At 41.5% G+C, this 13,739-nt stretch overlaps 2 protein-coding genes across 3 annotated transcripts in view; both read right to left on the reverse strand.

Moving 5' to 3' along the window:
• sfxn1 (sideroflexin 1) overlaps nt 1–8,897 on the reverse strand; it is a 192,315-nt gene extending 183,418 nt beyond the window's left edge. The window contains exons 1-5 of one of the 2 annotated variants that reach the window (XM_063190063.1): nt 8,623–8,888; nt 5,606–5,775; nt 2,689–2,859; nt 1,768–1,866; nt 1,289–1,364 (exon numbers count right to left, since the gene is read on the reverse strand). In XM_063190063.1, the coding sequence (XP_063046133.1) occupies nt 1,289–1,364; nt 1,768–1,866; nt 2,689–2,859; nt 5,606–5,769 (510 nt within the window). In that variant the 5' untranslated portion in view covers nt 5,770–5,775; nt 8,623–8,888. Of the gene's footprint in view, nt 1–1,288; nt 1,365–1,767; nt 1,867–2,688; nt 2,860–5,605; nt 5,776–8,622 lie in introns of both variants that reach the window. The other variant, XM_063190062.1, reaches the window with a different exon arrangement.
• Nucleotides 1–13,739, reverse strand: part of LOC134440116 (uncharacterized) — a 209,537-nt gene that overhangs the window by 37,753 nt on the left and 158,045 nt on the right. The gene's annotated exons all lie outside the window — the stretch shown is intronic.

The following is a 13,739-nucleotide window of genomic DNA, read 5'->3' on the forward strand; positions in this document are numbered from 1 at the left end:
TCTTTTGCCTTTATATGATAGGACAGTTGGAGATGGTGACAGAAAGCGAGTGGGAGAGAGATGGGGGAGGAATCGGCAAATGACCCGGGCCGGAATCGAACCCGGATCGCCAGCGTAGTAACCCAGTGCCATACCATGAGGCCACGGCTGGGGCCCACCATGTCACTGCTGCTAAATATTGTAACTTCACTCAATGATCTCTCAGGGAGTTCCTATGGCTTTGGTATTTCACCATCAATAGGATTGAAAGTTCAAACAAAGTACTACCACCAACCCATCAAAAATGTAAATAAAATCCAAAAGTACACAAAGTGAAAGTTTCTGACACAGGGTAAAGTGTTGTGAGGCTTCACTGGCTATATCCGTTCATACCTGCAAGAATATGCTGGATCAGTCTGTCCTCATCACCCACACATATGAAATGGGTGGCTTGTGGGGCTGCTGTGGCGCAGCGCGCTAAAAGCCCCCCACATTTGGGTTTACATTGCCCACGGGGACCCCAGTTCGAGTCCGGCCGGGATCATTTCCTGGCCCTGCCCCATCTCTCTCTCCCGATCATTTCCTGTCTACTCTCACATTATCCTGTAATAATAAAGGTCAAAATACTTTTACTTTAAAAAAAATAAATGGGTGGCTTTTCTTTCTGTTCCCAACCAAGGCCTTCACTTTCTCAGAAGGTCCAACTTCCCAGAAAATGCATGTGTGCATGCGCACGGCAGAGGGTGTATGAGGGAGGTTTCACTCTTAAGACATGACCCCTGTCATAAGTTTGCTGTTACCAGAATGGCAATGACTAAGTTGTAATGTATTACCAAAGGCTCTATGTAATGTCGTAATAGTGTAGTACTATGGTACTATCGTCTTTTCCATGACTAGCACAACATCCCACTGGTGAAACAGTGTGTTTTATGAGTCTACAGTTGTGACTAACTTTAGTTTAAATTAAAGAGAGAAAGTAAAACAAACGGCAGCTCCTTTCACTGATAGCCTAATCACAGTGTGATAAACCTTTTGTCTACAAAAGCTATTTAGAGGACAGCAAAGGACTTTAAACCCAGCCCTTAGTCCAAGTTATATCAGAGCCCCCAGGTCGCAGAGGGTAGAGTAGAGTAGAGTAGAGAATCATTTATTAATCCAGAGGGAAAATTAAGGTGTCCAGGAGCATCCATACATACAGTAATGCAGGATAAACATGACATTACAAACATCATTACACAGGGCAGAGTAATTAAATAAATCTATGAACAAATGCTATCCGTACCTAATGTTAAAATAACATGGAACATACCTTTGACAGAGCATTAAGTCCTAAGGCGGTGACAACTGCTCCAGTGGTTGCAGACACATATGCCGTCCCAAGTTGACTATAGATCAGAAGAAGTTCCGAATGAGTTCAACCATTTATTGATTACGGTGGTTAATATGCAGTCATTAGGCTAATTTAGAGTACACAGCACAAATGAAAGTCCACTCACAATCCTTCACAGATTGCTGAAGTTCAGCCTTTAAGCTACACATGTATTTTTGTACATAAAACTTCATTTGGGAGGGTTGTAGCTTTCATATGAGTCACCCTAGAAGCTAATTGATCGATTGAAAGTCAGGTTATTAGCTGTTGTTCCAAACCACATGGATAGGCGACAAAACTTCTGGGAAGGACTGTACACACAGCACAAATGAAAGTCCACTCAGAATGATTCACAGATTGCTTAAGATCAGCCATTAAGCTAAAACCTACACATGGTGTAAGAATGAAAGTCCACTTACTTGACTGTGATGGGGGCATCGCCGCTGCGGTTGGTGTAGTTTACTATTGCGTTAAAGGACTGGTTAATCCACTGCCAGAGCACCACAGCAGGGGTCGTTCTGAAGGAATGAATCAAAAATAGCATGTCATGTGTAATAACAAGGGATGACCTGAGCACTCAGCATACTTTATTAGAGGTTTTTAAAAAAACTCTCAAAATGTATGCTGAGTAGTGCCCCGGTCATCCCTGGGTCTAGTCACAGATAAGTAGCCCAGACAGTCTTGGACATCATTTTACAGTGTTATTGCTTAAACTTAAATCTTTCTTTGAAAGTTTGCATGTGAGCTTTGAGCTATGAATGTTTAGCATATTTTGAATGTATTTCAAGGATGAGCAAGCAAAGACAGTATTCAAGATAACAGTACATGGTTAATAATTGGTACACTGTCTAATAGTAGAAGATACAGATGAGTTGAGAGGACTTGTAAGCATGTTTTTTTCTCCTAATGTAACTGAGGTGTTCCCTCGCAGTTCGTCCCCCTCGGGTCTCGAACTCGCCACCTCCTAGTCAACTAAACAGTTCGGGAATGGGAGTCACAGCACGATACGAGCACGATACCGCTGAGCTAAAGGGCCAGTCCGATAGCTCAGCGCTACCGATACTGTATGAGGATTTGGGAGGGACGTTAGAGAACTTCACCTTGTCGTTGAGTCTACACACTCGCTAGCTATGGACAATCGTCTACTTTTATTTTATGATGTATAATTAATTTATGTAATTTATATATTTCTGCACATATGGAGTTACTGTCCTTTCACTGCAAGCTAGCCTAAGGCTAGGGTTGTACATGTATGTGACAAATAAATTATTCTTACTCTTACTCTTACTCTTACTAACGTTCCACGCCACACTCTGCTAGTTGGCCTCCGTTGCACTCACTTGTAGAAGGTCATCATGCATCCTGTGATGGTCATGTTCATCGGGACCTGAGCAGACATGCGGCCAATCAGGATCATCTTCTCTCCCGTGTCCGGGTGAAAGGCGGAGTCGAAGATGTACTTGGCCCTCCATAGTTCGTCCTCTGTGAGACCCGGCGTGACAATGCCCTGCCTGGAGCAGAGACACAGAGGGTGAGCACAGACAGCACTGATGAGGATGGCAGAAACCTGAAACGTCTGCTCTTCTCTGCTCTGAGAAAAATAAAAATAAAAACCTCCTTGTGCTTGACCTCAGTGTCTTATTCAGTGTGCAAACCTGATCCCTCCTTGAATGGTACTTTTTGGGTCCACGCACCTGCATCTAGAGCACAACAATACCCTTGCCTCCTGGAGCAGAGACGAGAAAACAAACAATACCTAACTCCACATGGTGTTCTTCAATCACTTTGTGCATGTTTCATGAAGTGCACAACAAAGTAGAGTAGAGAGTAGAGTAGAGTAGAGTAGAGTATAATTTATTAATCCCAGGTGTCCAGTCGCATACTTACATAAAAACACAATAAACAATAATATAATATAACATAATGACATAATAATACATCATTACACATATATTAACCATATATAGCTCATACATTCAGCCAAAGGCAGTTTTCACTCTTTTCTCTTTCTCTTTCTCTCTCTCTCTCTCTCTCTCTCTCTCTCTCTCTCTCTCTCTCTCGCACACACAGACACACAGACACAGACACAGACACAGACACACACACACACACACACACACACACACACACACACACACACACACACACACACACACACACACACACACACACACAAACACACACAGCTGCGGATGGTGATGAGAACTATTCGCAAGTCTTCTTCAACTAGATTTTTTTTGCTCCCAAAGTCTGGTATTGTTTCACTTTAATCTTTGGGAGCAAAAATCTGGCTGAAGTGGCCTTTTTTTGCCTCTGCACACTTTTGTTGCTCCCTGTTCGGTAGTTGGAAGTGCTTGTGTAACCAAGGTCTGTCGCAGCCTACCACTCAGGGCTCAAACTCAGTGTAACCAAGGTCATCCTGTACAGTGTTGCCAGATAGGGCAGTTGCCCGCCCAATTGGGCTACTTGGGATGGCCGTCTGCCGGTAAAAACGGGAAGAATTGGACATTTGCCGTTTTTTTAAGCGGTTTTGTGCCCATAGAAACCAATGCAATTTGTAGAAATTGGGCAGAATTTAGCGCATTTTGGCGGTTTTTGAGAACCTTTTGGGCGGGTTTTGATCAGAGAAATCTGGCAACACTGATGCTGCACTGTCAGCCGCCCGGCGCTTGAACTCCTAGAAACCCTCTGGCATGGGACACACAGGTGCACAGACCACTGAGCTGAAGGTCTAGACTGATATCTCAGTGCTATGGGTTTTTTCTTCTTTAAGTTTCTTTTTTTTCCTTTTTATTCATTCATGGGCATGATGCCAGGTCCAGGAATCTGAGACCGCAAGGTTGAAATGTCACAATGCCAATGAGTGAATAGAAAGGGGGAAAAAAAGAACTTAAAGAAGAAAAAATCCAAGTGAGTGTCCAAACCTTTTTTTTTCCAAAAATGACACTTTTTTTGTTCAGCACCTGGGACTGGGGACAAGCAAGTGATATCTCAGTGCTGACACATCTGTATAGGCTTTTGGGAAGGGTGGATCACTAACATTTAACTGCCAAAGTCCGTCGGATGACATCCATTAAGCCATTTAAACATAAGGCACCTGCAAAAAACGCCCTTTTTTGCGAAAAGGTGCCCTCAGCCCACAAAAACCTACATATACACATAAAACAATGTGTTCATTCAATTAATTAATTTCAGCTCTGAAATTCCCACATTTTTGGTAAAAAAAAAACCCCTCAAATATCAAGAGCCTGAACTGAAGAGTGTATGTCACTCCAGCCGCCTATCGATGCAGCATATACGCAACATCAGACTTAAATGGGTTAAACTAGCTTGCATGTTCCCTCCAAACATCAGTATTGTAAACATGTGTACATTATGCCTCTATTTCTGACAAGAGTCCTTTTAGTGAATCAGTAGCCTTTTTAAAATATAGCCCATAGATTGACCTGTTGTCTGGTAATAAGACTAAAGCTCTCTCAGAACATTAAACAGGCATACTGTAGACCAGGGCTATTCAATTAGAATTTCATTTGGGCCACATTTCGAAACCAAGAAATTAAGTCGGGCCGTATATTTTCAGCCATCACAAACGCTGTAATGACACCTCAAATCAGTAGTCTACAAACTATTTTAAAACATTTTCCTCTAACCTAAATGCTAACCACATTGAATGTTCAGTGTACAAGACAAGAAAGAGATTCACAAGAAAATCATGTGTTGCGCTGCAGTATCAAAACTGCAATGCATACTGCTACAGCTGGGGGACATGTCTGGGACGACTGTGGACTGCATCGGGGCCGCATGTGGCCCTTGAGCCGCCAGTTGAATAGGCCTGCTGTAGATTGTAATGGGGAAGGGCTGGAGCTTAAATCTGGCAAGACAAGGCTAGTGTGTGGCGTAGGTGTCATGGTGGCGTAGGTGCAGGCAGGTGCTCAGGTGCTATTTCCAAACCCTTCCTCATCTTTCTTCCCCTCACACATGTTCTGTCTTTATCTTGACCGTTTTATCAAATGAAGGGGTGACGTAAAAGAAAAATTAGTTACAAACATTAATATACACCCAAAACAACAAGAATGTAAAAAAAACCCTAGGGTGTGTTTATCGAAAGCATAGTTGTTAGCCAGTTAGCAACTTGGGTAGTTGCCAATGGAAAATTGCTTTGAAAACCAAGTAGCTCACGTAATTAGCAACTATGGTTTCGAGAAATGCAGCCCTGTTCAGCTAAAAGGGAGGACAAAGAGTAATGAGGAGGATTACTTGTAGTTGGAGATGATCTCACGAGCCCTCTCCAGCTGGTCATTGGACAGGAGGATGTTGCGTGGGTCTGTGACGGTGAAGAAGTGTTTCGCCCTCCCTGTGAAAGTGCTCTGGTCCCAGCGAGGTTCCTTGATGTTTATGGATGTGGAGAGCTCCGCTGCCATGGTCCTCTATTGGGGACACGTTGGCAACACGTGACACAAAAACAACAACAACAACAACAACAAAGGCGGAGGTGTCATTAGTAAACACAGAAGTAAACAAAAAAAGATCAAAAGTTTCCATCCAACACAGGCAAATTCATGGAGTAACTGATCATGTCTCACGTTCCGCTGATACTGAGCTGGTTGGACCACAATTGTTTAGGTTTTTATTTTTTTCATTTTCAAGTAACAACATCTCAGTAGGTGCAGTGGAATAGCTGGTGTAACAATTATGTAATATCACATACTGCGGTACCAGAGAGAATATGTGTTAAAAGATGACAATGGCTAGCCTTTGAGGAGCACCATCACAAATACAGTATGTGATTAGAATTTTGTACAGTAGAATTAGAGTTCTCATTAATGATGTCGCAAGGACTTTTCTGGATTTTCAACACAGAGTTCTATGGGATCTGTAGGGTGTTCAAGTACAATTCTAGAAGAACTGGGAAAAAATCCTTACTCTTCAAAGGGTTACGTCTTACACTACACTGAGTCTAACCAATGTGCTGACTCACCAGTCTCTGGAATAGATATACGGAAACTATGTCTGTTAAACAATACTCCTCTGACTGAATACATACGCCCACAAACTACATGAAAAAGGAACTGAAAGACAATCTTCATGGACAGACAGAAGGAGAGAGAGAGAGAGCAAGAGAGAGAGAGAGATGTTTCCTCCTAGGTAATACACCCCCACAGCACCAACGTCACAAAAAGAAAAAAAAACCTTGCATGATAAACATTAATATCCTTTAGATATTGTTTTTCAGGATATAACAGTACATGCCCAAGGGGGTCTAAGCATAATGAAAATGAGCAAATGAGTTTAACTTCTCAAAATAGTTGACTCTGAGGAACAAAATTGTGGAACAAAATTATTTAGCAATTTCACAATAATTATGACCTTATAGTCCTGTCTGTAATAAATTGTTGTGAATTATGAAAGCTCTGATGCAGTGGAACTGCATACGGTAAATAATTATCCATATTGGTAATACTGTATTAGTATTGCACTATCTGAATGCAATGCTTAGGAAATCCCTTACAGTGGAGTTGAGGTGCAGAGCGCAGTACATGGCATTTTACGCATCATAACTAATACCCCAGTGCCCTCAGGGGACACTCAGAAATCTTTCTAGCGAGTCAAGGTGGAATGGCTTTTTGTTTCCCAGCAGTTGCAATCACAATTTCTCTCTTTGTCATCACGGGCCACTGATCTCAATTGTGTACGTGCACGTTTCACTTTGCTGAATTCCACTAAAGATTAGCACGCACTACTGCTGATTCAGCATAAAGTTGCTATGGAAACGGCTGTCCCCTTCGTCAACGGGATTTTTTGGGAGCGCACGCGCTGGCCAAAAACCCTCGAACTGGTTTGAGGCAACCCCGTCGTTCACACAAACAACGGGTTCGTAGGGTCGTTATGTACGATGCACAACACAGAGCCATTCCGATCTGTTGGGTAACCACAGATGCAACAATTCCCTGTCGATCTGCAAAGGGGGGAAAGACACGACATATCATCTTCCGTGAAAATCACGATGTTACGCCTATTTACGCATAGACCGGACCCCAACCCGTTTGAAAAGAAACAAAAACGCAATGCTTTGCATTCTGTCAAAACAGATTTCTGTCCATCTGCACAAGGAAACACAAAGGTTCCCCTTCAGATTTAACCCTTTAATTGAGTTATTTTTTTGTAACGGAGGTAGGGGTAGCCCATGCAGACGGTGCATGTTTTGATCAATTATAAAACAGCGAAATGTTTCTTCTCGTGTCCGCAAGATGATGACATTTATCCTGAGATGGCACCAAATATGGCTGCACGAGCGACAACCAAACGCGCATTCCACCCCAGACAGTTGAATAGAATGGGGGTAGTCGCTGTCTCTTTAAATTGAATTAATGCTCATGGGGATTCTCACGAGACAACTTTCGTTAGCGCATATGGAGTGTTGCCAAGCATCATTTTACGCAGTAATTGCTTTGCGCAAAATACGCACTTGTATGAATTAAAAAGCACAGCAAATGTTAGACCCTTCGTGATGGGGTTCACATAATGTAGGTATTGCATCATTTGCTCCATCCTCGGCTGTCACCAACACGCAGCGTGACAGAAATTAACTCGTTTCCACCGCTAGTTTCGCCTTTACGCATTTACAGACCTTGTCATCTTTAGAATGAACTTTAGACGGAGTTGGCCTCTGATAGCGTTTACCCCCATTACCAACCCCCTTTTCAACCAATCCTGTGAGTTTATAGCTACATATTAACCCGAGGCAGGGTTCAATAGTAGACCAACGTTCATCCATCCATTGGGTTTGGAGTACGCGTTTCTTGACAGATCGCGGTTAAAAAGCAGAATCGCAACTGATATGACAATAAAGCAAATCAATGCGTCCTCAATTGAACATTGATGTTTTTCCCCCAACGGTCAAAATAACATTTCTGGGCATTTCGTCATATCCACAGAGCAAATGGAGGGACCCTCCATTTGCAAGAAGTCTCGCGTTTCTGTGTTCAGCACTGTCACACAAAACAAGCAGCATCAATATCCCCCTCAGATGATGCCCGAGACAGATGTAAAAAAGAGCAATCGTTCACACTGCAAGACCCTAACAAGAGTACCATCTGACAAGTCCAGCTGTGCAGATCCTATTTCAACCACTGCCTTGCCACATCCTCAAACCACTTGACAGCCAACAGTCTGCCTGACGTCTACTTGGAGCGTGGGGTTTTCAATAATTACACAGAAGAGCAAATGGATTAGTAAACATACATGGGAATGAAAAAGAAAATCTGGCTACTTACATTGCTGAAAATCCGTGTCTGTGAGAATCACGGCAGCCCACAAGTGAGTGATCCCCGCAGCAGCCTATCGCTCAAGGGAGCCTATTGGTACTTGTGAGTGACTGATAAGTGAAGCAAGCGTTAGGGTTCAATATGGTCACTTCCCCTGGTGTAGAACAAATAGTAGTCCGCTATCGCCAGGCGCATCCCCGCGAATGCATGTACAAAAATGTACAATCAGTACTTTTTTGAGATACAGTATACGATGGATAGCTAGAGTTCGACGCTAGGAGGAGTTGTTCTTTGTATGGACTCGAGGAACTAGAAATAACTGGATTCAACAATGCGGGACTTTTATTTTGTTGAGACGTGGCCTTGACTGCCCTATTGCTGGTCATTTTCACACTGTGGGTGTGCTGAGAAAAAAACCCTGATGATTTTAGAGGTGCTGAAATTCTATTGCTTCTCTTAGATCATTTATTGCTTACTAGAATGTACAATTATACAGATTTAGGTATCTTATTGGTACATGGCGAAAAACAATGTGTATCCTTGTTTTTTTTATTTCCAAATTATTATTTCCAGGCTGATGATGGCAGATAATTGTCAAGGTGAAGTAGTCACATTGCCTACCATCATGTTTGTCCTTTCTTTACTAGAATACATCTGATATGCAGTAAAGGGTGCAGCCCTATCCCTTGAATATCATGTTCCCTCTATTGATAAAACTCACATCTCTGGTTTGGTTTCTCTGAACAGATGTGGTATTTTTTTCTTTATTCAATGGAAATATGTTTTCAATGAAAAAGAGCACAAGGGACTGCCTTGAAATAGCACACACATCATGCACGCACACGTGCGCGCGCGCGCGCACACACACACACACACACACACACACACACACACACACACACACACACACACACACACACACACACACACACACACACACACACACATACACACACACACACACACACACACACACACACACATACACACACACACACACACACACACATACACACACACACACACACACACACACACACACACACACACACACACACACACACACACACACACACACACACACACACACACACACACACACACACACCTTTATTCAGGGGACAATTTGTGGTGTTGAGTTCATCACTTCAAGTCAAGCATTTGATCAAATTCAAAGTTTTTAAGTTTGACTGAGTGAAGATAGAGATGACTTTCATTCTCAACAAAATGTGCAGACAGGCCAATGTCCAAAGATAGTATAGTCAGGGGTAACGTGTAAAGACCCTCCTATCTCTAGTCTGGAACAAAAACATGCCAGACACAGGTTTCCATTCCTTATTATCAAAAGCAGGGGCGGAGCACTGGTATTGGGACAGGGGGGGGCGGGAGATGTGTCAGAGGTGTTGGGCCCACGAAATATCGTAGAATGGGGCCCCTACAAGATGTTTGGCAATCGAAAGCCACTGGCAGCAAACGACCATCCTAAAAGACCATCCTCCTCCATGACTGTGGAACCCTGAGCATGGTACCATAATGACACACTGCTCCCTTTCGGGTGCCATTGGGGGCTGCCCCCTTGCACGTGTGAGGCACAAATGCAATTCTGTTATGTGCAGTGTTCGCTTGTGTGCTGTCACAATGACAATGGGAGTTGGAGTTTAGGCTTTCGCTTTCAAATTCTGACCATACCACCCAAGTGTTGTAACAGAAATCAAGACTCATCAGACCAGGCAACATTTTCCAATGTTCTATTGTCCAATTCTGGTGAGCCTGTGCAAATAATAACCTCCTTCTCTGTTCTTAGCTGACAGGAGTGGCACCTGGTGGGGTCTTCTGCTGCTGCAGCCCATCTGACTCAAGGTTCGAGGTCTGTGCGCTCAGACATGCTCTTGTGCATACCTTGGTTGTAACAAGTGGTTATTTGAGCTACTGTTGCCTTTGTTTCAGCTAGAACCAGTCTGGCCATTTTCCTCTGACCTGTAGCATCAACAATAGTGGGGTCGTATTAGGCTCAGTCATTTCAAATTGGTGTTAAAGTTTGGTTTTCACTTCCAAGTTGAAGTTTAGAGTCTATAGAACAATTTGAGTTCGAGTGTCAAACACACAGATAACAAAATGGCCTGCGGGGGGCGCTCTAAAATATATAAACTGCTATAACTTTTGATTATTTAAACCAAATTTAACATATGAGGTATGTATGGATTCAGCATGAAGAGGTGAAACCGGTGAGCTAAGTATTCGGTTACCAGATTAAAGACACACTATGTAATAAACACACTTTTAGCCAATGGACAGCAAAATCCGGGCTTTTTTAAGATAAAAGGTGGAAATGCCCTCAAAGTTGCAATGAAGCATCATTTATTGTTAAAAGCTATTGTAAATAAAGCCTGGTTTATCACTTAACTTGATTTGTTCAGTATATCCCTGAAGCACACAGATACTTTGGATACCTATATGGCTGCATAAAGCCTGTCATACTTAGCACCCAACTTGCAAGTTTGAGTAGGGGCCTATATGAATTTAGGATCATGACTGAGTAACAGCTTTTTTTCAATCAAGCCATCATTTTATTCACAAACAAACTTTATATCTAAAAGAAAGTAAATCAGTAATAATAGGCTAATAATAATAATAATAATAATAATAATAATAATAATAATAATAATAATAATAATGATAAGGATAATGATGATGATGATATACTATGAGGAACAACAGTTTTTCCGGCATTCAAAAACAAACAGAAGACATATGGCTAACATTTATCCCAATACTCCACTCTACAGTAACTATGACAGAGAACAGATACAATAACAGTCAGTGGTCAGTTAGAAATTGCATGTGCACTTGCACAGACGTGTGCACTTTAACTCTGCCTTGTTTGCACCAAGATCTGGCAGGTGTATTTGTACAAGTACTAGTACAGCTGCACTTCACCTCTAGTTGGAATACATCTTTGGCAACGGCATCTTTGGTAGTGTAGTCCAAATCTGGGAACTGTCCATTTGTTACCAGATTGGCAGGCATTTCTGGCAAATGCAGATAATAAGATTTTTTATTCCTGTCAACTGTGCTGGTAACAAATGGACAGTTCCCAGATGACAGAGATGTTTTCATAACAGCAGATGATTGTGTCTTCCATGTATGAAATAGTCCTATAGTATTATTCAGTATGCTTGCCAAAGGCCTCTGCTTGCCCCCAGCAAGCATACTAATTGTTGTCCGACAGTTTATTATTTAGTATGCTTGCGGGAAAGCATACTAATTGTTCATCGACAGTTTATTATTATTCTATGTTTTTCCATTCACCTCCATTCATTAGTATGGTGGCTTTGAATCGTTGCAGCGTTAGAGATAGAGACACGGTTTGAGTGCCAAAACGAACAGCTCGAAAAGGGCTCAAGGTGGTGTATTTTTCGCTGGCCTACCCCCTTTCATTCGTTCCCCAGATTCATTTTCCTCAGTTTTCTCTCTGTTTTCCCCCTCATTGAAATGAATGGTAGAATGGTCAAGATGATGATGTCACAAACTGTGGCAGTTAGAGTGAGAGGTGACCTGTCCTGGGGTTTTCAATAGAATAAAATGAACAGCTTCACCTTTCGACTAGGTAAAGGCATTGTCAGAGAGGTCTTAGCCTTGACTACAAACTGTGTTAAGATCATTAGCCAACTCTTAAAAATGTTTGAGAGAGAACAGTTTTTAAATCCCTATGATGTGACCCCATTCACTTACAAACCCCAACTCCGATGAAGTTGGGACGTTTGGTAAACAGTGAATAAAATCAAAATGCTATCATTTTCAAAACATTCAATCTATTCATTAGATGGAGAATAGTGAAAAGACAACATATTAAGTGTTAAAACCGAGAAAAAATATTGTTTTGGGGGACATATGTACTCATTTCTAATTTGATAAATCCAACACGTCTCAAAGAGTTGGACGGGATCAGTGAAATTTAGTAAACATCCAAATAAGATAAAACAACAAAGAAGAACATTTCAAAATGAATTGTACTGACGGACAATATAGGTGTCCAGGTATAAGATCATCACAGAGAGGCTGAGTCACTCAGAATTAAAGATGCAAAGGGAATAATTACCATAGTTATTACATACATTTTTGAATTCCCTTTGATTTACCACGATTGAGTGTATATAAGACATATTTTTGTTAATAAAATCATTGTATAGGTTTATGACATCATGAAATATATATTGGCTGTAGTCTCACTCTAGCACTCCAGGAATTAGAGCTATTGAAAATTGACCATATTAAGAATGCTTAATGCATGAAAATGATACAGGGGTGTAACACCTGAGCTCACTTGAAATAGTCCCAGAAGACATGGGAAACTGTCCTTTGCTTACAGAAGTCAGCAGAAGTTGTAGAAGTCCATTCTTTTTGACAATAATAGAGCATTGCACATCCTGTGCTACAGTAAAAATGGACCATCCAACTTGTGTTAGTGCTAGCTTCAAAAGTCAGCCTCCATGATGGCATGCGGGTGCAGTAGTGCATTGGTTAAGATGTTCTCACTAATCTGTAGTGTTAAATACAGTGCTGAATGGTATAAATGGGTTTTAAACAGCATGAAAAGCCACTCATGCATTATATTTTGAAGGGAGATCTTCGATTACTGCCACATAGTAAGGTCAAATTGCATTCTCTACTATGTTTTAACAGTTTGGCTCCATCATAAGGACCAGCAGGTGATAAAAATGGTGGGCTTTTGGTCAAGACCTGTCACACTGTAAGCACTACAGAAAGGAAAACATTGCAAAACATGACAAGGAATACACCCACCATTTAAGCTGGTGAAATCATGTCCAAGATAGGAATTAACACTGTTTTTTATATAAAATCATCTCATCGGTATTTAACTGTTAAGTGTTGTCTTTTGTTTTGTTTTTAGTCTTCCTCGACATTTGCTGCCATTTATTGTCCCCGTCCCAACTCTTTTGAGACGTGTTGGATTTATCAAATTAGAAATGAGTACATATGTCCCCCAAAACAATATTTTTTTTCAGTTTTAACACTTAATATGTTGTCTTTTCACTATTCTCCATCTAATGAATAGATTGAATGTTTTGAAAATGATAGCATTTTGATTTTATTCACTGTTTACC

Source organism: Engraulis encrasicolus, chromosome 23 (assembly GCF_034702125.1).
Source record: "Engraulis encrasicolus isolate BLACKSEA-1 chromosome 23, IST_EnEncr_1.0, whole genome shotgun sequence".
Classification (NCBI taxonomy): Eukaryota; Metazoa; Chordata; class Actinopteri; order Clupeiformes; family Engraulidae; genus Engraulis; species Engraulis encrasicolus.